The 27002-nt window shown below is 41.3% G+C and overlaps 1 protein-coding gene across 1 annotated transcript in view; it reads left to right on the top strand.

Annotated features, from left to right (window-relative positions):
- The window catches only part of LOC134207975 (tRNA dimethylallyltransferase), a 494434-nt gene extending 468818 nt beyond the window's left edge, over nt 1-25616 (top strand). Inside the window, exons 4-7 of the mRNA XM_062684077.1 lie at nt 2696-2834; nt 22004-22107; nt 22205-22460; nt 22709-25616. Of these exons, the coding sequence (XP_062540061.1) occupies nt 2696-2834; nt 22004-22107; nt 22205-22460; nt 22709-23005 (796 nt within the window). The 3' untranslated portion in view covers nt 23006-25616. The remainder of the gene's footprint in view (nt 1-2695; nt 2835-22003; nt 22108-22204; nt 22461-22708) is intronic.
- Nucleotides 25617-27002: the final 1386 nt, after the last annotated feature.

The following is a 27002-nucleotide window of genomic DNA, read 5'->3' as shown; positions in this document are numbered from 1 at the left end:
TCACCCAAAGACACAATCCTGGGTGGTGCCCGTGGAATTAGACAACTTTTTGTTTCCTGGGCCAGTCTAGTGGGCATGCGTCCTTCCGATGGCCTTCCGCTCGACACACAAAACATTTGTTCCGCAAACTCTGGTAAAACACCTTCCCATTCCAATTCGAAACTTCCAGCGATGGTGTAATATCCTTTGTGACATCTATGTACACGCCTCTCACGCCGGTGTACAAATGATCCAGACCTAGGTTTGGCGGAAATTTTTCCCGGACCACCCGATCCACTTTCCCGTATTCCGAAAGACTTTTCTTTAATTCGTCGTCCGGCAGCTCTGGTGGCAAGTCAAAAACTCGGACGTATTGAACATTGCTTCCGGCAACCGTCATGTACACTTCCACCGTATTCCCGTTGGAATATTGGAATTTCCTCGGATCCGTGTTTTTCTTCAGCGATATCTGCATTGCATCCATAGAAACGAATTTCACAAACAGCGAACGATCCATCGCTGTTTTATAAACTGTTTCGAATTGAGATACATCAGTTTCCAATTGTCGAACAAACCCGGCGATCTCAACCCATGTTGGTCGGGGAGCGGTAGATGGAAAACGAAATTGAACGGTGTTGACTATCATTTCGCACAATCCAACCGCACGCAGCAAAGGTACCAAACCGTGCGAAAGAGAACGATCGAACAAAACGACGAGAGTAAAACAACAACTGAAAGAAAGAAAGAAGGGAGTATAAAGGATGAAAGAAAGAAAAGAGAAAAAAGAAATAAGAAAAAAAGCAAGAAGAGAGAAGGAAGAGGGTTGAAGATAGTGAAATAAACGAAGGAGGAAGAAAGAAGAATGGAGGAGGAAAAAGGAAGAACTGACTTCTTACTTCTCATTCGGCCTAATGGCCATTCGGCCTAATGACCATTCGGCCTAATGGCCTGACACCGTTCAAGCCTCCATCTTTAAAACGTTTTTGTCAGAGACATCGTTTAATGCCTCGTGGGAAATTCCTTCGCTAAGCCAGCTAGCGGATGACATTAGACATCTGTTCCATGGCTTTATTGCGACAGTTCGTCGAGTCAAATGAAATTTCGTCGAATGACGTTTAATCTAATGACCAATCAGTTGAATGGACATTTAGTCGAATGAAAATTTAGTTGAAAGCGAATTTCAGCATAATAGGTCGGAAATAAGAAATTTTGTAAAATGGATAGTTAGTTAATGGATTTTTGATTAAATTTTTCTTATCAAAAATATAATAAGAGAAAATAACAAACTAAGAACAAGATACACCGAATTTTAAAATAAGCCTATTTTATTCAATCTAACAAGGCAAATTGTCAATACATGAAAAAGCATGCAAAAAAATAAATCTTTTCTCGCCATGTACTAAAAATGTCCCTTGTTCAAACATCCGTGATTTCGGGAACTAGTTTAATGTGACCAAGCGACAACTATTCCACCATGAACTTTTCATAATCTTCCTTCAGTCTAGAGTCGTTAACAAATCTGCGTTCTAGTAACTCAAAACGATGCTTTGTAGCCGCGCGTCTTACCGCACGGCTAAGGAGGGCCCCAAACGACTTATTCTGCCAAATGTCCCATTCGACCAAATGGCCTACTCGGCCACATAACCTATTCGGTCAAATAACCTATTTGGACAAATGACCTTTTCGACCAAATTACCTTTTCGGTCAAACAGCCTATTCTGCCAAATAACTTCCTCGGCCAAATGGCCGAAAAAGTCATTTGAAAAAGTGTGTAGTGCGAAGCGGCTAGAGAGACGTCTCACTACTAACTCGCGCTTCTCACTTCTTATAGTGATACGTGAGAAATGAGGAGTAAGAAGAGAGACGTTTCACTTCTCACTTCTCATTTCTCGCTTCTCCCTGTGAAAAGTTATTAGTGTGACGTCTTAATTCGCACTACTCATTTTTCACAGTGAGAAGTAAGAAATGAGATGTGAGAAGTGAGACGTCACACTTCTCACTCTTCATTTCTCACGTATCACTGTAAGCAGAGCGTAACTAACTTCGTGCTTCTCACTTTTTATAGTATTTTTATATGTCCTGTTCGACCAAATGTCCTGTTTGGCCAAATGTCCTATTCGGCCAAATGTCGTATTCGGCCAAATGACCTTTTCGGCCAAATGACGTTTTGACCAAACGGCCTATTCGGTCAAATGGTCTATAGGGCTCCCTTTCGGTTAAATGACTTTCGGCCTAATGGTCTGTTGGGCCAAATGGTCTGTTCGGCCAAATGGTATATTCGGCCAATAAATGGCATTCGGCCAAACGGCCCTTCCCCAATGACCAATGTGCATTCTTGAATTTTCACTCATTATGAAATCTCAAAATGTGATGAGTTATCTTAACGTCGAAAAACACATCATAGACAATTATGATGTGAGGAAGATCGAGAAGAATAAGAATACGAAACTCTGTTAACCCTCAAAAAATCTCTAAACTCAACATGAAATTTTCAAAACAAACAAATGATTTATGGATTCCGAAAGAAGATTATGGAAACTGGAGGGTCAGCTTTTATTTAATTTGGATTCTGGTCACCCACTATTTTTAGAATTCTTCGAAATTCTTTCAGATACACACATCATCCCATAAAAAAATCTTCATATTTTTGTACAATCTTTTTATAGTCCACACCTGTTACTCTCACTAACGTCCTTGCCTTTTGTACTACTTACAGAGCCCTTGAGGTGTTCCAGCAGGAAGGACGTGCATTGAGCAGCATTCTTAGCGACCAGCGTGCTCTGTCCGACGGATGTAAATTAGGTGGACCACTGCGTTATCGGAACGTAGTATTGCTTTGGCTTCGCTGCGAACAGGTTAGTTGTTTATTGCTTAGTGGACCATATTTGCTTGATTTCGATATCTATTTGCATTTAAAAGTTATGAAGAAAATGATACATCGATCCCTATTAGCACCATATAAGGTTGGTGAATTAAGTTGTTTTTTTTTTGCTGCAGTCAAATTTCATTGAAGTATCTTCATGTACCAAAATAGACCCTATTTTAAAAAGAACGGTGCAGATTATAAAGATAACAATGTGGACAGTGCATGACAAATCAGCAAGAGTATCCAGTAAAAAATGCAAGGCAGCGAAATGCTTAACTTTTTGACACATTTTCTCTAGAAGGGTGTGTCGGCTGAACCTAGGCTTTGAAAAGTATCATTACTAACGCTTTATGAACGGAGTTTGCCAGTCATAAAAATTAGGTAACAATATGACCTTTATTCATATGGACATGCTTTGTGTCAAACAATTAAATTATTTAAATTTGTTTTGACAAATAAAAATCAATCAAACAAAAAAGTGCCGGTGAAAGGAATTGGTAGAATGCAGCGTTCGCCAAACCCACATCTGCATCGAAAGTATAATGTCGAAGCGGATGGCGCGCCGGGACGCCAATTCAGAAACGGTACCGCAAAAGCTAATAAAAGTGAAATTAACGTCGTCGTCGTCGTCGTCGTCTGACGGCTTTGCTAGTCTCAGCTCTCTCGGTTCAGTTGACTGGATCAAATCGAATCAACCCACGACCACGAGATCCTGTGCTGCATTCACAGCACAATGCCTCCCACATGGTGGGGCTGCGACCAGCGCAGCGACGTTGGTTGTCGGCCGGCAGCAGCCAGTGACTACTAGATCCATTAGATCAGATCCAAGTCGTTGTTCGCTCGTGGATTATTGTTGGCGAAAAAAAAAGCATGAATGAAATTTCCTTCCCAAACGAGTACAACCGCGAGCGATGCAGCGCGTGAGTAATTGGTGAACAGTCGGTCGTATGCCGGACCAGGGCATGCCTAGTTGGCGGAATGATTCATTCATAAAATCCGGTCGCTTACTATTAAAAACTATGCACGGTGCATGTACCGTACAAGTAGGTATCGTGTTCGTACGAAGAGCACTATGACGCCCACGATACGCCATTCGCTGACGTTTTTGATGGAACAAGCCTTTCAGTCGCACGAATGTATAAATGAATGAATGGAAAAAATCGAATAAACGGTTTCCACCTCTGCGCTCTGTTTATTTTTTTTTTTTTTCGTGACCCCGGCTAACAATCATGGGAATGTTCGAATTGTTTTGGACGAACTTTAGGGCGCGAGAGGGAAGTGCACAATACGTGGGGCGCAACGAGACAAGAACCTACGACAATGTACGATTCGTGTTGCACTCTGCAGATCGCTACGGCGTGGTGTACAACCGCACCGCAAGCTTTGCATTCGATGATGACGTACGTAATTCCGATGATAATATCTTCGGAGAGTAAATAGCGAGTAGTTAATCACCATCACGACTCTGTGGCTCTCTGTGTCACTGTGTCATGGCGCAATGACGGAAAAAGCCTCATTCAACTAATGTACTTACCGTCAATCATCATGCATTGAATGAGAATTGTGGCAAGCTCATCATCATTTCGGGGTTCTGTGTTGCAAGAATCCTAAAAAATACGCACTCTACATGATAATTTGGGTAATTTCAGTGATTTAAATTTCACGGTAGCTGATCGAAACCTATTTACGCAATCCATATAGAAAATTTTTACCGAAATGCATAACGTGCACTTGAGCTAATATTTATATGTGTTTGGGAACTGTTTCTTCTTTCTAAATGTGAACTATATTTGTTTGGTTGGATGGTGATTCAGTGTTGTAGAGGTTAATACGGATTAAGGGTGGACTGGGTGGCATTCTGCACCTTTTGCCTCCTGTGGTACTTCAGGGGAATTTTTCGAGGTACACAACAAAATTTTACATTTCAATAGCTGAAATTGAAAAAAACATCTATATACATAAAAATGAATTTCTGTCTGTCTGACCCTTATAGACTCGGAAACTACTGAACCGATCGGCGTGAAAATTTACATGCAGAGGTTTTTGGGCTCGGGGAAGGTTCTTAAGATGGTTTGAGACCCCTCCCCGTTTTGGAAAGGGGGGCTCCCATACAAATGGAACACACATTTCTGCTTAACCCGAGAACTAAACAGAGAATAAATCAATTTTAGGCGAAACAAAGTTCGTCGGGTCTGCTAGTAAAAAAATAAAAGAAACGTCTCGTACACATGTGAAATTACCGAACTGATTCCACCATTGGTTCTTGTCTTGGACGCCTAGCTTTCCAAGGTATACCTTAAAAATTCTACGCATTTTCCGTCTGATTGATGGCACGTTATTATCCCAAAGAACGACCTTTTAGACGCCAACGCTACGCCGTGCCTTGTAGTTGCGTTAAATACTTCTTGCGATAAAACTTCTCCTGGGTTGCCTGAAACTTGGAATATTTATTCATTGAAATCGATTAAACATCTCGGTCCGAGAGTTGATGCAGTGAAGCTCCGGTCAGGAAATATCCTGTAGTTAAGGGCTCCAAATCGTTCAGGACATCTAACACCGGTCTCAAACTCGAACAGAATGCAGAATACCTCAGGCATAACATACTCTGTTATTACAATTCTGACCGTGTAACAAATTATTATTCGTTTGGTAATAAAATACTTGAATATTTTATGCCTGATGTATTTTGCATATTAATTTCTGGTATTATTTTTTTTGTATTTTGGTGGCAAGCCAAGTTCATACCAACCTCTGTTATCGAGGTCGTCGTTCCTGCTCGGGATGTCATCAATCGGATGGGCGGAAGCATCAATTCAGTGTTTCATTTATTTTGGTTAGAAAATATGTAACTTCATTATTGTTTATTGTAAAACCAATTTTAATTATGTATGTCACCTTCCTGTTCCATAGTAGAGCCAAACCTTCCTCCTCTATTATAGCCAAATTATTTCAATAAATTGTTCATCGACAATTTTGTGAATTCTCTGTTAATACTTCCGTGACAACCAGATCGATACATGTTTTTTGGTTCTATTGATATGATCTTTGATTATCTTTTAGATTTATCCGATTGCATACCTTCATACATACACTACCCGGATCTCGCGAAAGTTCTGCGTCCGATGCGAAATACTTTTGATTGCGATATACTGATTGATTCACTTTCCGACCGAGCTGACTGATTCACTTTCCGACTGCACAAAACAGAACCAATCAGCCGGATCTCGCGGAAGCTCCGGTACAAAACACGTATTATCGCGCAATCTCTGTCACGGAATACGATGGATTCACGAGCGTAAACAATCATGAATAAAAACTATCAGATATGTTTAATAAAGTGGAAAAAATATTAATGATATAAAAATCCAGAATGAAAAAAAAATCAAGCTATCACAGTTATTATAAAAATCCAGCATTCTTCCATAAGTATTAGAAAACTAGAACCATATATCTGAATTGCGAAACATATCACCTCTGAAATAATATTTATTATGAAATAGGCAGAAAATAGGCCTCCAGCGACTTCTTTGGGAATGTCCTAAGGAATTCCATCAGAAATTTCTCTAAGAATTCCTTCACGAACTCCTCCAGAAATACGTAGTTAATTCCTCAGGCAATTCTTTCGTGCTATTTATCGTGAAAATTTCTGAAAAATTATACCTTGATTACTAATTCTTGGACGAATTCTGGGAGAAACTCCCGAAGGAATTTTCACATGAACTACCGGAAGAATGCTCGGAAGAAATGCCAGTGGAACTCTTGGATGAATTTCCGAAGGAACTTCCGGAAGAATTCTCGGATGAACTACCTCAGGAATTCCCGAAGGAATTTCGGGAGGAATCTCGGAGGAACCACTGTTCCATGTTCCGATGGAACTACCGAAGGAACTACCGGAGGATTTCCCGGCGACACTCCCGAAGGAATTCTCGGAGGAACTGCTAGTGGAACTATTGGTTATATTTCTCGGAGAAATTTCCGAAAGAACTCCTGAAAGAATTCTAGGAGGAACTACCAGTGGAACTCAACGGAAAATTCTCGGGAGAAATCGCGTAGAAACTCACGGGTGAACTTCCGGAGAAACTCCCGAAGGAATTCCCAATGAAATTCTCGGAGGAAATTCTGGAAGAAGTCTCGGAGGAATTCCTGGAGGAATTTCCTGAAGATTTTCTGGAAAAATTCCTGTAGGATATCCTTGATGTATTCCTAGAGGAATTCCCGGGTGCATTCTTGGAGGAATTGCCTGGAAGATGTCATGGAGTAATTTTCAAATGAATTTCCGAATAAAAACCTGAATGAATTCTTGAATGAAGTCATGGAGGATCTCCAGGAGCATTTCCCGGAAAATATCTGGAGGATTTCCCAGAGAAAATCCTGAAGTAATTCCTGGCGAAATTACTGAAGGGACTTCTGGAGGAATTCTCGGAGAAATACCTGGAAGAAATTCCGGGGGGAATACTTGGACTAATTTCTGAAGAAAATCCTAAAGGAGGAATTCACGAAGAACTTCCTAGAGGAATCCTCGGAGGAATTACTTATGAATTTCCAAGGCCGTTAGACTAAAAGTGTTTGAATTTGTTAAATTGGGAGCTTAGTAATAATCAATGAATAGTAGGCGAGGAGTGAGATGATAAACAAACGAACGAACGGACGTGTAGAAGTTTGCTTGGAGGACTAGACTCAACAATTTGGCGCATCCGGTACGATATTAGAGTGAGTATGGCATTTTGTTGCGTTTGTGCTTGCGGCTACGAGTTAGGAAAATTCTTCTGATTCTGGTTTTGATTGCAACGATGAGTTTGGTTACGAGGCTGATTAACATTGTGATGATAAGATCGGGGTTTCCCGTAGTTTCTTGTAATACACGACGAGGCGAATCCAGGTGTAACTGTAGCGCCGAATGTAGTGCGAGTCCGGTATTGACCGTAGTGCCACCATTACCAAAACTGACAAATTAGCGAGTCCGAAAGAAATTCGAAGCGCAAGAAGATATGCCAGTCCGGTATTCACAGAAGTGCCAAATAATCGCAAGAAAACGAGCGAGTCCGGGTTTCACCGCAGCGCAACCAGAACAATCAAAATTGCAGGTCCGGAAAATATCTGCAGCGCAAGAAAAGATGCGAGTCCGGTATTTGGCGAAGCACCAAACAAATATCAACATAGCGAGTGCGGGATATTTTCCCTATCGCAAGAAAAGATGCGAGACCGGTTTTTACTGCAGCGCCACCAAAATAGACTAAATAGCGAGTCCGGAAGATATATCTGTAGCACATGAAAAAAAGTTAGTCTGGAATTCACCGAAATATGTCGCAAGTTATCACAACTCTACATCCCTTCTTGGGCCCAAAAAAAATCAGGAAGATTTCCTTCATGAATTTCTCGACAAACTTCCGGAAGAATTATTGGAGGAAATCCCGCATGAATTCTTAAAAGAATTCTCGAAAGCAATCGTGGAAACGCCGAAAAAAAAAATTGAATGAATAGCTGAAGAAATTTCTAGAATAAACTCTTGGAGGAAAGGACAGAAATCTTCAAGGAATTCCCTGATATATTTCCAGAAGTAATTTTTATTAGAGATTTATTGGAATAAATTGTTGGAAAAGTGTACAATTTCTGGAGGATTACATGAGGATTTTTAGAAGGTTTTTCGAATGATTTTCATATTTTTTTGTAGAAGGTAGAGAAAAGGAAAATATCACAGCAAATAGATGAAATATTCAAAGAGAAAACGAGGAAACAGTAAAGTAATACAATAAAAATGTGATTTTTTAATTTTTTGGCAGGCACCAGGAAAGACCTTAGACATCCATTGGAGAAGATTTAAAATTAGATTGGATTGCTCGCAACAGATTGCCTTCGACGCGGAATCCTTTCCCATTGTTTCCTATTTAAAATTGGCCAGATCGGACTATGGGCTCAAAAGTTATTGCCAAAATACTATAATACTATTTTCATAACACACGAGAAAGGCTCCATCACCTGGAGTAGTAATCTGGGTTTTGATTCACTTCAACTTCCTATTTAAGACTAGTACCATAAATATAATTATCAAGATGGAGATGAACCAACCTAGGAATGAAAGTCTAAGTCTAAAGACAAGTGCAAATTAGTATGTACGTTGCCGCGTTTAAAGGCCTAAAGAACTAAAGGGGTTGCCTAACATGCTGGTCGGTTCGCTTCTTCGGCGACAATCAATGATGTCGTCAGATAACGCTATTGATGTTGAAGTGTTCATTAGATGATTTGTAGAATCCGCGGCCCGGTATCCCGGGTTCGACGGAGATTGGACTTCCGATAGTGTTCGACAGAAGATACGCTTTCATTGCACTCGAATGATTTTCACGATGGCGTCGACAGATAATAGCTAGCCGCCCTTTCTGTCCGCAGAGAGCACGAGACGCTCTTCATTGGCGGGTTCGAAGCCTTCAATCGTTTGGCTACCACATCATCGACCAAAGTCACCGACGACCCTTCGTCCAGGAACGCGACGGTGTCGTATTGACGCTAGACAACGTGTATCGGCATCATCCGGAAAACCACCGTGCAGTCAGATATCGCATTCTGCAATTGCACAGATCCTTCCACGCGATGTAACAGAGGATGATGGTTTCCTTGACAACCTAGCACCATGCACCGGATCTTCGACAAGCAACGACATCTGCTATGTTCGTTTAGGCAGATGCCGCACAGTTTCTGCCTCTGTTCAAATTAATGCACATTCATAAAACCCTTCATTCCGTGCCGATAGCTTGAACGAGCCAGACGTGTGTGCTGTGTCTCATCGCGGATTGTGTTCGGTAGTGCAAGTATTGTGTGGTGCTATTCCTACCTACGGATCCAAGGCGATCGCTGTCGGCGAGGGAAGTAGCTGCTTCTGGCGACGCCAGTGAAGCAGGCTATTGTTACTGCTGCTACCTACAGCAGCAGGCGCAGATAAGTGGAAGAGATTGCTTTATTGTTCTCCCGTCACAGAGCGGAACTAATAGAAACAAATTGAATTAGTTTTTTTTCTTGATATTTTTTTTAATAAGCTATTAGTTGTAAGTTAGCATAAGCAATAATTATCCTTCCACCTTGCGAGGTGAGAATGGAGGCAGAGACAGTAGGAGGCAATGGGCCTCCAAAAGATAGTACTCGCACACGATTGTACCATGCGGCTTCGCCTGGGCCTTGGGTTGTTTACTTTCGGCAGAAAGTGAAGAGCCTAGATTTCCTGGGCATAAAACGAGATTTGACGCGTCGTTTTACGAAGCTTGAATTCAGTCAAATCAACAGAAACAAATTACGCATCACCGCACCTACATACCAGGTGGCGAATGAAATTGCGAAAGACAAGGCGTACAATATTGAATATTTAGTTTATGTCCCTCGCGGGAGGTCGAGATAGAAGGTGTAATCAACGCAGCGAGCCTGACTTGTAAGGATGTGCTTGCAGGAAAGGTCGCCTAAAGAATGCCCTGCAATCTACCGTGGATATTCTTGACTGCAAGGGATTGCCTTCAGCAACCACGGTAGGTGGGAAAAAGGGATATTCTAAGGCAGGCTCTCTTCGGGTGGCATTCGCCGGTTCGATGCTCCCCAAATATGTCGATATAGGAAAAATGTTGTTTCCGGTGCGCCTTTTTGTGCCAAGGGTATTTAATTGTACCAATTGTAAACAACTTGGTCACACTGCCGAGTTTTGTGACAACAAACCACGTTGTGCTAAATGCTTCGAAAGTCATCGGGAGGAGTCCTGTCAGCAACAAGCCACAAAATGTGCTTATTGTGGTATGGCTCCAGCCCATGGTTTGCAAGATTGCCCGGTGTACAAAAAGCGAAGTGAAGCGCTCGTTGGTACAGCGCTCCAAGCAGACTTATGCGGAGATGGTTAAAGCGCAAGACTCATCCGCCGATACCACTGCAAAGGCTGCTATTTCAGCTACCGTTCAAGTAAGTGATTACTACGATTCCATTTCCATTGACGAATTGGACTCTGATGTAGCCGACATGGATGATTCTGCGGAGGTACACGTGCCCGAAAAGAGGAAGCAACCGTCTTCCCCGGGATCGCGCCGTAAGAAATCAAAAGTCATCCATAAAAGCTTGCCAAAATCTGAAGGCAATGGGGGATTATTTAAAATCCCGAAGCAACCTGTCTTCACTGCTCCTTTAGATCCTAGTTGCAGCAAGACATTCCCGCCATTGCCAAAAACCGATGTTTCAAAGAAACATCCGATTAGGACTATCAACGAAAAAAAGAATGTTACTCGCACTTCTAGAAAAAGAATTCCGTCCAAGCGAGGGTTGATCTCCTTTAAGGACCTTGTGGACCGTTTTTTGAATCTATTCAATATTCCGATTTCATTGAGGCCAATCATTGACCTCTTTATACCAACAGTGGAAAGTTATCTGAAGCAATTGACTTCTTGCAGGAATTGTATCTTTCGATGGATAATACGGCTATTACACAAGATACAATCACTGTGCTGCAGTGGAACTGTCATAGTCTTAAAAATAAATTAGACGTGTTCAAGTTTTTGATTCGCAATTCCGATTGCGATATATTTGCACTCTGTGAAACATGGCTTTCTTCTGAAGATGAAATCAACTTCCACGATTTTAACATTATTCGCCAAGATCGGGATGACCACTATGGTGGCGTTCTTTTGGGGATCAAAAAATGCTACTCCTTCTACAGAATTCCCATTCCGACTGTTCCCGGCTTAGAAATCGTCGCATGCCAAGTAAATGTGAAGAATAAAGATCTTTGCATAGCTTCAGTGTACATTCCTCCAAATGCCTCTATTAATCGTCGACATTTTTGGAGCGCAGTCTCCTCCTATCATCTCCAGTATTGATATTGGGTGATATGAACGCACATGGTATTGGATGGGGCGAAACGTATGACGATTATAGAGCGCCTATTTTCTATGATTTGTGTGACGATTTCAATTTGAATATTTTGAACACTGGTGAAGTAACTCGAATAGGACCAAATGGTCAACAAAGCCGTATTGATCTGTCTTTATGTTCAAATTCACTATCATTAGATTGCACGTGGAAGGTAATTCAAGATCCCCATGGTAGTGACCATATGCCGATAGTCACCACAATTAGGAGTGGCTATCAACAATCTGAGCCAGTTAATGTTCCTTTCGATCTCACGAAGAACATTGACTGGCAAAAATTTGCATCGGCGGTAAAAATTGGTATTGACTCAACTGATACTCTTCCACCTTTGGATGAATATCGATTCCTTATTGAGTTGATTCAAAAAAGCGCACTAGAAGCTCAGAAACGACCCGTTCCAAGTGCATCTGTCATCAGAAGACCAGCCACTCCTGGATGGGATGATGAATGTACTAAGTTGTATTCTGAGAAATCTGATGCCTTCAAGGCCTTCCGTAAACACGGAAAGTCCGAGCTTTTTGAAGAGTATTTGAGGCTCGAAAGAAAACTCAAAAATCTTCTCAAGGCAAAAAAACGTAGCTACTGGCGACGTTTTGTTGAGGGACTATCACGAGAAACCTCAATGACAACACTTTGGAAAACGGCTCGCAACATGCGGAACCACATTTCCACCAATGAGAATGAAGAATACTCCAATCGATGGATATTCAACTTCGCAAAAAAGGTCTGCCCAGATTCCGTACCAGCAGAACCGCTATTTCGAGAATCAGTAACTGATCCCGGTTCTTTGGGTGGACCATTCTCAATGCTGGAACTTTCTATGTCTCTTCTTTCATCGAATAACTCTGCTCCGGGATGCGATAACATCAAATTCAATCTTCTGAAAAACCTCCCAGATATCGCAAAAAGACGATTACTTGACCTGTACAACTGTTTCATGGAGTACAACATTGTGCCACCTGAATGGCGACAGGTCAAAGTAATAGCTATTCAAAAGCCTGGGAAACCAGCGTCTAATCACAATTCATACCGACCGATTGCCATGCTATCATGCATGAGAAAGTTATTGGAAAAATGATCCTTTCAAGAGTCGACCATTGGGTCGAACAAAATGCATTGCTTTCAAATACTCAGTTTGGATTTAGAAAAGGGAAAGGAACAAACGATTGTCTAGCGTTGCTCTCTTCAGATATTCAGCTGGCCTTTGCGCACAAGGAGCAATTGGCTTCAGTATTCTTGGATATTAAGGGCGCTTTTGATTCAGTTTCCATAGAAGTACTGTCAGACAATCTGCACAGTAATGGATTACCCGTTATTTTGAATAATTTCTTGTACAATTTGTTGTCAGAAAAACAAATGAACTTCACACTCGGCACTCTGACAACTTCCAGAACTAGTTACATGGGCCTTCCCCAAGGTTCATGTTTAAGTCCCTTGCTTTATAATTTCTATGTTAAAGATATTGACAATTGTTTGGAAGAACAATGCACGCTGAGACAACTTGCAGATGATGCCGTGGTCTCTCTAAGAGGTCCATGTGCAGATGTCTTGCAAGGACCATTACAAAGTACCCTGGATAATCTGACTGTTTGGGCCAGACATTTAGGGATCGAGTTTTCACCGCAAAAAACTCAGTTGGTTGTGTTTACTAGGAAGCGGTACCCTGCTCAACTGAAACTAAAGCTGTTGAATGATGACATTAACCAATCTTTATCTTCTAAATACCTTGGGGTTGTGTTTGATTCCAAATGTACCTGGAAACTCCATTTTGAGTATTTGATAGAAAAATGCCGGAAAAGGATCAATTTTCTACGTTCTATCTCCGGAACATGGTGGGGTGCTCACCCGGAAGACCTCATCAAACTCTATAGAACGACTATTCTCTCTGTTTTAGAGTATGGCTCTTTCTGCTTCCTCTCAGCAGCTGATTGCCACCTGATCAAATTGGAACGTGTTCAGTATCGTTGTTTGCGTATTGCCCTTGGCTGCATGCATTCAACGCATAACATGAGCCTGGAGGTGCTTGCTGGAGTCACTCCTTTAAAGCACCGTTACTGGGAGCTCTCACTAAGAATACTCATCAAATGTGGAACAAGTAACACACTTGTCCTAGATAACTTCGAAAAAATGCTTGAACTGACTTGCCGTTCAAGATTCCTTAGAGTTTATCTCAACTACATATCAACAGATCTTTGTCTTCCGTGTTATAATCCATCTCGAGTTCACTTCACCAACGACAGTTCCTCCATTGAATACGATCTATCCATGAAACATGCCATTCAAGGAATACCAGATCATCTTCGAAAAATATCCATTCCCTCTCTTTTTTCCGAAAAATATGAACATGTCAATTGCAACAACAGATACTTCACTGATGGTTCTCGCATTAACGGATCCACTGGCTTCGAAAACCACCTTCCGAAAACTTCAGGAACCGTGTTCGGTTTATGTTGCTGAGCTGGCAGCAATTAACTTCGCTTTGGGGATAATTTCCAATCAGCCCGTAGACCATTATTTCATCTTCTCGGATAGTCTTAGTTCTATCGAGGCACTCCGGTCGATGAAACCTGTTAAGCACGCATCTTACTTTCTTACAAACATAAGAGAGCAGATGTGTGTTTTGGTCGAAAGATCATTCAAGATTACCTTTGTTTGGGTCCCATCTCACTGCGCAATCTACGGCAATGAGAAGGCGGACTCGCTAGCAAAGGTGGGCGCACAGGAAGGTGAGGTTTATAATAGACAACTCTCGAACAACGAGTTTTTCCCATTAGTCCGTCAGAGTACTCTTCAGAGTTGGCAAAGGAATTGGACACACAACGAACTTGGACGGTGGCTATTTTCTATAGTTCCTAAAGTTTCTGCGCGAGCGTGGTTCAGAGGTGCGGACTTAAGTCGAGGCTTCATTCGCACGATGTCGAGACTTATGTCCAATCACTATTCACTAAACGCACATCTGTACAGAATAAACCTTGTCGATAGCAACTTATGTAGGTGCGGAGCCGATTATGATGACATCGATCACGTAGTTTGGTTCTGCTCGGAAAACGACGCCTCCAGAGAGCGACTATTGGATACCCTTGTGGCCCGAGGTAAACAACCCTTCAGGGAAGTTCGAGGTGTTTTGGGAGATCGTGATGTAGTCTATATGCAGGCCATTTATGGTTTTCTTTGTTCTTCTAACATCAAAATCTAATACTTTGTTTTTTTTTCTTTCTTCAAAGTTTTTTTTTTAAGTCTCTGCCTGTCTGTTCCGTAGAGCTCCGTAGCTCTGGCCATCCGGAAGATGCTCCCAGTCGAACCATTCTTCGAGCACGACGACACACCACATCGTAACTGACACCAAATAACCGGATGAGCAGCTGACATTCTTTGATTATGATGATTCCCTGATTTCCGAATCCTAATCCCCTTCCATCCCTGAACATTGTAAACCTAACCTCGAGTCACCACGAGTACGTTGGCTTCTTCCCTTCTCTTATTAACTTCATAAAAAATGATATTGATTGTACATATCCCAAGAACCATGGCTCCGTAAAGTGTTATACACGCCTGAGCCTACCAAATAAACGAAATTGGAAAAAAAAAATTCATAAAACCCTTCTTTCTAAGGCACTCTCTTAGGACACACTCGCTCGTTCACTGACAGTAGTGTGAACTCCGTAACGCATCCGAAAAGATTTCAGTGGTGAAGTTTGTAAACATCCTCAGCGCACTCTCCACTTTTCCGCACTTGAACCAAACCCAGTCCAGTTAGTAGCTTGATGGCAGCTTCTCGACCAATTACTGTACCAGCATCGGATTGTTTAGATGGTCTCTGAGTTGTGCAGCTTCAAGATGATCGCACAGTTGCTTCACCGTGATTCCGAAGTTGATGAAGGTCTCCAGCCGATCACCCTTCGGCGCTGGAGCATTTCTCACATTTGTCAGCAGCGTTTTCAGCAACTTCTCCGGCCTTCCGAATATACAGGGTCCGTCAATTGAAGTGCTAAGTGAGTAAAAATAGTATAATACAAAATAGGTATTGGGAATTATTTCTACAAAACGTCGTCGAACCTAGGGCACGTCTCTATTTTGATACCAGGGGTTGGGTTTTACGACAGGATTATACGCTGGCTGTTTTTTGTGCAAGTCTTGAGGCGACATCTGGTGGTATCTGAAAAATAACACAAGAGCACCTGCGGGACTCGTACGATGCGTTCCTCAATCGTCTGCGACGAGTTGTTGAGCTTAGAATAGAGTAGCGACCCAGCGTGTTCATATAATTTCTAAGAGCCCATGCGAACGCCTCATCATTCAAATAAATACAATGCAGATATTCAATGTTCTCCAAATTGTCCGGCCGTTGAGTTCAATTGGTCTACCAGGTCAACTACGCCGGATATCAAACCGACACTAACCCATCGTGTCCATAACAGTCCTAAGAGCGCATGCAAATGCTTCACCATTATATATGTCCAACTCAGATGCTCTAGGTTCTCCAAGTTATCCGGGAGTTGGGTTCAATTGGTGTACCAGGTCAACTACGCCTGATATCAAACCGACAGCAACCCAGCGTGTTCATATCGGTTCTAAGAACCCATGCGAATGCTTCATCATTCTAATAAGTACAACGCAGATGTTATAGGTTCTCCAAATTGTCCGGGAGTTGAGTTCAATTGATCTACCAGGTCAACTGCGCCTGACATCGAACCGACAGCAACCCAGCGTGTCCATATAAGTCCTAAGAGCCCATACGAACGCTTCATTATTCAAATAAGTACAACGCAGATGTTCTAGGTTCTCCAAATTATCCGGGAATTGAGTTCAATTGTTCTACCAGGTCAACTGCGCCTGATATCAAACCGACAGCAACCCAGCGTGTCCATATAAGTCCTAAGATTCCATGCAAACGTTTCATTATTCAAATAAGTACAACGCAGATGTTTTAGATTCTTCAAATTGTCCGGGAGTTGAGTTCAATTGGTCTATCAGGTCAATTACGACTAGTATCCAACCGAGAGCAACACATTTAGAAAATTAAAATATCCTTCTATTAGTTAAACTTACTTAGTTAACGGTTGGTTGGTTAGGTAACATAAATTACCGAAACCGTCGAATGCAGAAGTAAACTTGTTTTTGCTGCGTTACAAGACTGCTACAGCCGGAAAATTACACGTTCCGTTATATACCCACAGTCGTCAAGCATTAATTCGTTACTTAGTTAAGGCTATAAAATCGTTAAATTGTGTAAAATCAAAGAGCAGAATTTTTTGCACTGAGTGCAGGACAACACTGTCCGACATCGACTCCGACATTGAGCAGAACAAACATAGCTCATTTGCCTAAGAAGAGGAACACTTGCGGCACCAGCTATTGCTAGTTGGTGGGGCATCACTCAGCGTAAGAACAATAATAGCCTTTGAGAACAATGGTGTGATTGCATCGTGTGATGCACCACAGTCTCAATCGTCCTCTTTGACCTTTTCTATCGATTAATTCAACTCTTTATATATTTTCACTAGTCTATTTTAGCGTGTACTGTGTTCTACCTGTTTGTCGTACTCGATTTTTTTGTCGTTCGTCTAATTATCGTCTTACAGGTCCGTAGGCTGTCCGCAATAGTTTAAGCACAGTGGTGCACATTGTCCTCTGTCAGCTGTTCATAATGTTATAACTTTACTAGAGGCCTTGAAAAAAGAAACGCTTGGTATGTGCCGCCAATCAAACCGTATGACTCCACAATACACGGTTCGAGGCCGCATCTCTCCATCCTCGAATGCGCCTCACGCTCGCCAAGTCATTTTGCACCTGGTCTGCCCACCTCACTCGCTGTGCTCCACGCCGTCTCGTACCTGCCGGATCGGAAGCGAACACCTTTTTTGCAGGGTTGCTGTCCGGCATTCTTGCAACATGCCCTGCCCATCGTACCCTTCCGGCTTTAGCTACCTTCTATGCTACCTTCTGCACACCGCCAAAGATGGTCCTAAGCACCCGTCTCTCGAATACTCCGAGTGCTTGCAAGTCCTCCTCGAGCATTGTCCATGTTTCATGTCCGTAGAGGACTACCGGTCTTATCAGCGTCTTGTACATGACACATTTGGTGCGGTGATGAATCGTAGTAGGCCCGACTTCCACAGATGGTGCGCCTTCGTATTTCACGACTAACATTGTTATCCAAGGATCCAAGGTAGACGAATTCCTCGACCACCTCGAAGGTATCCCCGTCTATCGTAACACTGCTTCCCAGGCGGGCCCTGTCGCGCTCGGTTCCGCCCACAAGCATGTACTTTGTCTTCAATGCATTCACCACCAGTCCAACTTTTGTTGCTTCACGTTTCAGGCGGGTGTACAGTTCTGCCACCTTTGCAAATGTTCGGCCGACAATGTCCATGTCATCCGCGAAACAAATAAATTGACTGGATCTGTTGAAAATCGTACCCTGGCTGTTACACCCGGCTCTCCGCATGACACCTTCTAGCGCAATGTTGAACAACAGGCACGAAAGTCCATCACCTTGTCTTAGTCCACGGCGCAATTCGAACGAACAGGAGTGTTCGCCCGAAATATTCACATGGTTTTGCACACCATCCACCGTTGCTTTGATCAGTCTGGTAAGCTTCCCAGGGAAGCTGTTCTCGTCCATAATATTTCAAAGCTCCACGTGGTGTATACTGTCGTATGCTGCCTTGAAATCAATGAACAGATGCACTATGGGGAATCAGGTGGCCGTAAATAAAAAATTGACTTTCTCTTAGTCGTAAATCAAGTTGACCTACTAAATGCTAATGCTTTGGAGCATTTAACACCAGCATATCAGCACTCTAAGCCATATGGTTATCAAGATATAGGCATTAGAGCCAGACACTTTTTAGTTCTTGAAAAATCAATGCATTATTCAACTGTCAATATCTTCGGCTACAGTAGCTCTTTTCCAACTCTTTAAAAAGTTTCTGAAAGCTTGTTTCATGGACTTGCGAAGAACGGGTTAGTTATGGGAAAATAGGTAGTGAAACATCCGAAAATGACCCGAAAAAAAAAATTTTTTTTCATGCAAAAAGTTCCATACAAAAAAAGTTTCTCAAAGTTTCGCTTAGCGACTACCACTACGACTTTCTTTGGACCTCCCAGAAGGCATTAAAACAAATTCCAGCTGCTTATGGCTGCAAATCTGCGATTCCGATCACTTTTTCGAAAAAAAGTCATTAATTTTGAAACATTAAATGTAATTATTCTCATAATACACGGCAGACTGTGATGGGCTGGATACAAATCCCATGCGTATGACAAAAGAGCATCAAGAACAGTTAAAATAGAGATAGTAGATAACACGAAAAGTGTCGTAGGCTGCATGGTAGGCCGTGTACACGATAGCTTATGCAGCTATATGATACTCCATTTGGCGTAGGCTCACCAAGAGGAGGCAACTCATTATCTATCAAGTATCAAGCAAATAAATATAAAAAAAAAAAAACAATATACTCTTGAGGGTTACGAAAATACTCTAGGCTTCATTTGAAATTATTTCATAAAAAGTAAAAATTTGATATTAATTTAAATCCAATATGTGAATACAAGAAGCAAAAATGTCTGTACCTAAGGACATCTTTCGATAATTATTGGTATGTACCTAGGTGAAATAAATAAACAGAACATTTATGAATGTCTATCTGAGTGCATAGTGAGCTGTGATTGCGAAGGTAAATCGTGTGAAGTGTTTGTACTTATTATTTGGTGGATGATGAATTATAGGCAACTCATTGAAGTATTTAGAGCTCACGAGCGTTTTCGAATCCAAATCTGTTAAGTGAAGCATTAAATGTCAACGAAGAGCTAATTCACCGGTTCTGGAACATTCTGATCGCGATAAACTGCCAAGAGCCAATCAATCCTGAAAAGCTAGACAGTTATTGTTAAGCAACCTACCGGTTATATTTGCAGCTGTATGATTGGTATAAAATTCCTGCTACGGTGCATAAAGTCCTTGCCCATGCTGGGGATATAATTATTCATTCACCAGCACCACTTGGACCTTAGAAGTAATAACGACCTGCAAAACAAGTATTTCACATCTTTTAGACATTATTCTACAATATAAGTGTGAAATATTGCAGAAATGAAATGAAAATATTTTCGGCCACCTACTTGTATGGAGCCGCCCCATAGTGAGATGGTGCGTTGGGACCTGGTATTCACGGCATTTTTTGAAGGATTTACCGTACAGTAAAGATCTGGTCCATTGTCGAGCGGCCATCAACGAAGCCGGCTCGATAACTTCCCACGAGCTCATTCACTAATGGTGTTAGACGGCGGAAGATGATCTGGGATATCACTTTGTAGGAGGTATTAAGCATGGTGATTGCTTAAAAATTCTTACACTCCAGCTTATAGCCCCTTCCTTTCACTCCTCCAGTAGTTGTTTCCCAGATTCTGACTATCAGTTTGTGCAGGCAAGTGGCCAGCTTTTCCACGCCCATCTTGATGAGCTCAGCTCCGATACCATCCTTGCTGGTTGGCTTCCATCGTCCTGACATAGTCATCTCCTCCCCTGCCTTGACTTTCACTGCCTGTATTCTGAGCGCCATTTAAATGTTGCTCGTAGTGCTGCTTCCATCTTTCGAGGTTTCTAATGTTAAGTACACGCAGGCAAAAACACTTAGGATTTTCATAAGTAAAACTTATGAATGAGTGCTTTTTCGGTTCCATTGAAGACTTATGCGTTCCATAAAAATGGCTTTTGAATTCCATAACTATGACTATGATATCCATAGCTCTTTCTCATGATGTTCATAAGTCTGGTTATGATAGTTGTAAGTAATTGAAAATGCATTTCTCCTTCTGAATCATAAATTACACTTATGGTTTCCACATATAATCTTTGTGGCGCCAAATCATAAGTGGTTTTTATGAACCTCCTAAGTATTTTTGGCTTGGTGTAATCCCTGCATGAAATTTGTATAGTTTTACCACGTTTTACTAAAAAAGGAATTTCTGGATGAATTAACAAAGGCTTTTTTATAAAATTATCCGAAGGATTACCAGGGAAGAACGCAAAAGGAATCAATGAAGAAATTTTCTAAACTATTCATGGAGGGATTCCCTGAAGTGGAAAACAATTCTGAATGATATTTGGAAGAAATTTTCGAATAAATTCTCGAAAAAAATTTCTAAAGAAAAGCCTGAAAGATTTTCGGATAGATATAAGCAAAGAAATTCTTTAGTATACATGAATTTATGATGGAATTTTCAATAGTATTTTCGGCGAAATACCGATTGGGTTAATCAAACTACTAAGACAATTGTTTTTCTCAGAACTATTTTAGCGTATATAATTAAATTTCAGAGAAATAATCGATTTGGTGACGTGCCCCATCGTGCCGCAGCTTAACTCCGCCAGGGGAAAGACTTTTTTTCAGATCAATGGTAGTTTCGAGCATCATTGTAAACATTACAGTTACTACGGAAAACTTTTTCGCTTCGTATACTTTCATCCCAACTGGTCTCGTTGCCTATTTAACAGTGTAAAAACAACCTTAAATTTTGTTATCAGTACAATCATTCCAGTACGTAGGGTGGACTTTATCATGTTGTTAGAATAATTGTCAAGCACCACCTCTAAGGAGTTTGTCAATTGCGCCGAAAACACGAGTGTTGAAAAGAACATGCCTTACATGATGATAATGCAGCATTTGATGAGCATAGTGGGTAATTCGATTCGTTGATGTTGTAATTTGTTAAATTTGACATGCTTCACACGAGAATGTTGGCTCGGCTTTAGACGGTCTTAGGTATTAGAGGATCAATATTAATAGATTCAGATGACAAGCATTACATTACATATATTATTCCTCATTTATTATATTGTACTTCAGGTGGTAATAATGTGAATTCAATAAAAGATATACCCGTTACCCAGAAGGAGTTTGTTATTCAATCTTCCGGAAAGTCGAGTCAGATACAGGTCAAACGTAATTGCATTTTTTTCTGACAAATCTCACACATCATACCAGACACATCCTCTACAGGTACTTGCACTTTCATTTTCTCAATTGAAGCATCAAACCGCAGTTTTGTGGTTTTCAATCAAAGCAATATGATTGGCTCTGCACTCACAGCATTGGTGGCAGTGCTCGGTAATGAATTTCGATACTTGAACCGGCACAAGTCATTTTCCAATATTAAAATAATCATCTTGTTCATACGATAAATTTATGACTGCACGGCAGCAGTGTTCTCCGTTCACACGAAAGATTAACTTTCCTCTCATCTCTCACTCGCCACTGATTGCAGGAAACGCTCAATGCCCGACTGGACGCTCGAGTGGATTCGATGGTCGCGCAAGGCCTGCTCGCCGAGATAAGGCAGTTCTACGAGCGCTATGTGAAACCCTACGAGTAAGTACTTGACATGCATTGATTGCCGCAACAAAGCAACCCATCGAGCGTGGGAAATTGTACCAGCGGGTTACACGCGCCTACTTTGTCGTTGCAGGGATAACGACTTCCATCAGGGCATTCTGCAGAGCATTGGGTTCAAGGAGTTCGTTCGATACCTTGAGAAGTACGATCATGGGCACGACCAGCTGATCACCGATTATATGCGACAATTGGGTGGGGACAGAGCTGTCCCGGAAGGAGTGCCATTGCTCCAGATGTGCCTCGACAATTTGAAACAGGTGACGCAACGATATTCCAAAAGACAGATTAAATGGATAAACCATCGATTTTTGGGTGATTCACGCAGAGAGGTAATAAAAATTTTATTATATACGACAAGGCCAACGACACAACTGGTGCAGACTGTATTACGTGATACATTTCGATTTTCCATTTTTTTCCCTCTGCAGCGGGTAATAAAAGAAAAACCAAACATGTCATGTTGCGTGTCAGAACTCTGTTGTATCGAGCCCACCATACATCAATTTAATTATCTCGTTAGCGTTTCAATACTAAATCTCCATCGAATATGAATTGGGTTTCCCTTCCATTTCGGTAGGTTCCTCCAATTTACGCGCTGGACACGACCGATGTTGCCAAGTGGACGGAGAATGTTTTCACCCAAGCTGAACAGGTCGTCCAGTCGGTGCTGGCTGGGGAAATTCCATCCAAGCAGCCTCTGCCCAGACTGACCACGGCCCGGGAAGGTCTGAACGAGGAAACGTCATTCTTCTGCGACGTATGCCAACGCACAATAGTGGGCGAGTACCAGTGGCAGCTGCATATGCGCTCCAACAAGCACAAAAAGTGCGTTCAGAGCAAATCGAAACAGGCGAAACTGTCGACCGTTGATTAGCCGTTAGTGGGATTTAGTTACGCACGATGTCAGGTAAGTAGTGGATTGACTGATAGAAAACAATAGATTTTTTTTCTATTGATATGATGAGTGAAATTTAATTTATGCCGAAATCTCATCGACATGCAACGTGACTCAGAAAAATTGATTCGCTCCTTTGAGTAAATACCTACGGAATTGCAAATATCTGTTAGTTGTGGTTGTGATTTTTTATCAATGTGAGAAAAAAACATACAAAAAAGATTTTCATTTCATACCGATTTATTTTCATGTGAGAATTACTTACATTTTAGAAATTATATTTGAAACGTAAAAACTTAACAATCAAGCTACACATATTAAATGCTTTTATTTGACACTGACGACAAGGAACCCAGATTCACTTCAAAATCACATAACAACTGAAAGCCCATATCTCACTGATTATGATATAATTGCTTCATGAAAGTTAACATCTACAGTTAAACAAATCGATCGATCCCTCCCCTTAATACCACCCATTTCAGATTAACCGTAACGGAACCTAGTAGTTATCACTCCTAATCCTGATTCGCTTTATTTTAGCTTTCGGCTATCTGAACAACATCTTAACTGTACGATTTAAACTTCGTTTGCTGGCAGTCGATGGTCTCGGCTCTTCGTTTCAATTCTCTCAACTTTAATTAATACACTTTTTCAATTAACTTTCCACCCTTTTTTCAGCTGGTTCATTCGGTATCTCTGTGATGTGTGTAAATATTAGCTATACGCCGTACCATAACATGAGTTTCCATATTCGTTCGTCATTCACAACTAGGCTAATGGTTTTCTCCCATCGTCGTGTGTCTTTTTGTTTTGCTTCTTTCTAGTAGTTATGTCTAAATAGATAGTGGCCTCAGTTTTCCCACCGTATATCAGCGGTGATGATTATGGTTGTAGTTATTCGCTATCTTGCTGGTATTGTTTTGGATTTGATTAATCTTCACCAAAATGAGTGTAGATATTATTGTCGCTAGTTGGCGCTCATAGCCGGCTGATAAATTGCTGCCCATCAGGGCCGCTGTTGTTGGCATCGAAAGGGATGCAAACTGTTTTGTGCTTCATTGATGCCGGGGTAACACGATCGGAGTAGGCTGTGGATTTCTCATTGTACGTAGCGGTAATGACAGCGATTTGTTTTCGGAGATTATAGCCCAAGATTTCATGTAATGGAAAAAACTTAAATATCTAATGCAACAAGCGATGGTGGCGCTTTTCGCGTGTATTAGGGTAAAAGTACCGATAGTTGTGGTTGTTCCTAAAGTAGCGGTAGTGTAGTTCATAGAGAATCTACAGATCAAACGTAGCAACCCATATTGTTGATCATTTGGGTGAACTGTCATACGAAACAAGTGAAAACTACCTTGGAATATCATCGAAAACGGTTAATTATCCTGAAATACCTTTTTCCTTGCCATTGCACCAATAGTATAGCATCATCGACAGATTCCTTTGCGATTGAAACATATTTCGCATAAAATAGTGGTGATGAGCTTTTGGATACATCCTCAAGGTAAGTAAAATACAGTATCGATTGAGTGTAACCGATAAAATAATGATAACGCGTCCTTATTGCCTCCACTATTGGGTCTTTTACTTTTACCCTAGAAGAAACAAAAAAAAAAACAATAAAAGCATATAAATTTTTAAATTAAGTAAAATGCATAATTTGGTATCGAACAGCTTGAATGTTGGGGATTTGAAGAAAGGGTTTTTGTTCAGCAGAGAGTCCAACAATTTCTGTCATTAGAGACTTCAGAGAGCCTTAATCAATAGTAGAGGTGAGATGTTTTCCAGGACTGGTAACATACTTTAGTGGATTCATTCCCTATCTGAATGCTAAAATGGAGTATTTGAGGAAGTTACTTCAAGCTGGTTTATGTTTTCAATGGAAGTAAGAACAGAAAGCTGTTAAATGCTATTAAAGAAGTTGTAACTGCACAGCGGGTAAAACTTGACATGCGGAAATTTTCGCTATTCTAAGCTGAAATGGTCCTCTTCCCGACAGAATTGCTTACAACTTGTATTTTTGTTGCTTTTCTATAACTAAACGCGTCTGAGTTTGAGGGGGGGCGTCCGGGGAGGCACACAGAACCTTATGTACCAAAATTAACATTTTTCGTACATTTAGATGCTCCCGGAAACTGTCGGCACCTGGGCTCCTTCCGGCAAAATCCGGTCCTGGCTGAACGCAACACCAATGATAAAATCATTCCAAATTTCATTCATCGAGCCCTCGTGCCCTAGCAAAATTTTTATTTATATTTATTTATTTTGATTTAAATTTTGAAGGAAAGTATCGTGCTTGAGTTTTTCATACAGAATAAACTTGTTTCAATCATTTACCGAAAAATCCTGCGGTGAGTCAATTGGACGATTCGGATAACGCAAGATTCCGCGACTTCGGATTTTGAATGTTTCTAAACAGACTTAAAGTCACTATTTGGTCGGAAACCCATTTGGCCGAAAGGGCCACTAGGCCGAACAAACCATTCCGCCGAAACACATCTGGACATTTTTCCGAATAGATCATTTGGCCGAGTAGGACATTTGATCGAATAGGACATTTGGCTGAATAGGAGATTTGGTCGAATAGGAGATTTGGCCGAATAGGAGATTTGGTCGAATAGGACATTTGGCCGAATAGGAGATTTGGTCGAATAGGACATTTGGCTGAATAGGACAATTGGCCGAATAGGACATTTGGCTGAATAGGACATTTGGCCGAATAGGAGATTTGGTCGAATAGGACATTTGGTTGAATAGGAGATTTGGTTGAATATGACATTTGGCCGAATAGGAGATTTGGTCGAATAGGAGATTTGGCAGAATAGGACATTTAGCCGAACAGGACATTTGGCCGAATAGGACATTTGGCCGAATAGGACATTTGGTCGAATAGGACATTTGGCTGAATAGGACATTTAGCCGAATAGGACATTTGGTCGAATAGGACATTTGGCCGAATAGGACATTTGTTCGAATAGGACATTTGGCCGAATAGGACAATTGGCCGAATAGGACATTTGGCCGAATAGGACATTTGGCCGAATAGGACATTTGGCCGAATAGGACATTTGGCCGAATAGGAGATTTGGTCGAATAGGACATTTGGCCGAATAGAAAATTTGGAGGATAGGACATTTGGCCAAATAGGACATTTGGCCGAATAGGACATTTGGCCGAATAGGTCATTTGGCCGAATAGGACATTTGGCCGAATAGGTCATTTGAAAAGTGAGAAATGAGGTGTGAAAAGTGAGACGTCTCACTTCTCACTACTTATTTCCCACTTCTTACTATGGAAAGTGAGTAGAGCGAAGTGAGAAGTAAAACGTCTCAGTACTCACGTCGCACTACTCACTTTTCACAGTGAGAAATGAGAAATGAGGAGTGAAAAGTTAGACGTCTCATTTCTCACTTCTTACTGTAAAAAGTGAGAAGCGCGAAGGGAAAAGTGAGACGTCTCACTATCCACTTCGCACTACTCACTTTTCACAGTGAGAAATGAAAAATGAGGACTGAGAAGTGAGACGTCTCACTTTTCACTCCTCATTTCTCACTGCTCACTGTGAAAAGTGAGTAGTGAGAAGTGAAACGTCATTATTCACTGCTCAGTTTTTACATTAAGAAATGAGAAATGAGAAGTGAGTAATGAGACGTCTCACTTTTCACTCCTCATTTCTCACTACTCACTGTGAAAAGTGAGTAGTGTGAAGTGAAACGTCATTATTCACTGCTCAGTTTTTACATTAAGAAATGAGAAATGAGAAGTGAGTAGTGAGACGTCTCACTTTTCACTCCTCATTCCTCACTTCTTACTGTAAACAGTGAGAAATGAGAAGTGAGTAATGAGACGTCTCACTTCTCACTTCATACTACTCACTTTTTACAGTGAGACGTCTCACTTATCACTCCTCATTTCTCATTTCTTACTGTAGAAAAAAAGAAGTTTCACTTCTCGCTTTGCATTTCACACT

This window comes from Armigeres subalbatus, chromosome 1 (genome assembly GCF_024139115.2).
Source record: "Armigeres subalbatus isolate Guangzhou_Male chromosome 1, GZ_Asu_2, whole genome shotgun sequence".
NCBI lineage: Eukaryota > Metazoa > Arthropoda > Insecta > Diptera > Culicidae > Armigeres > Armigeres subalbatus.
This window is presented reverse-complemented; position numbering and strand designations above follow the sequence as displayed.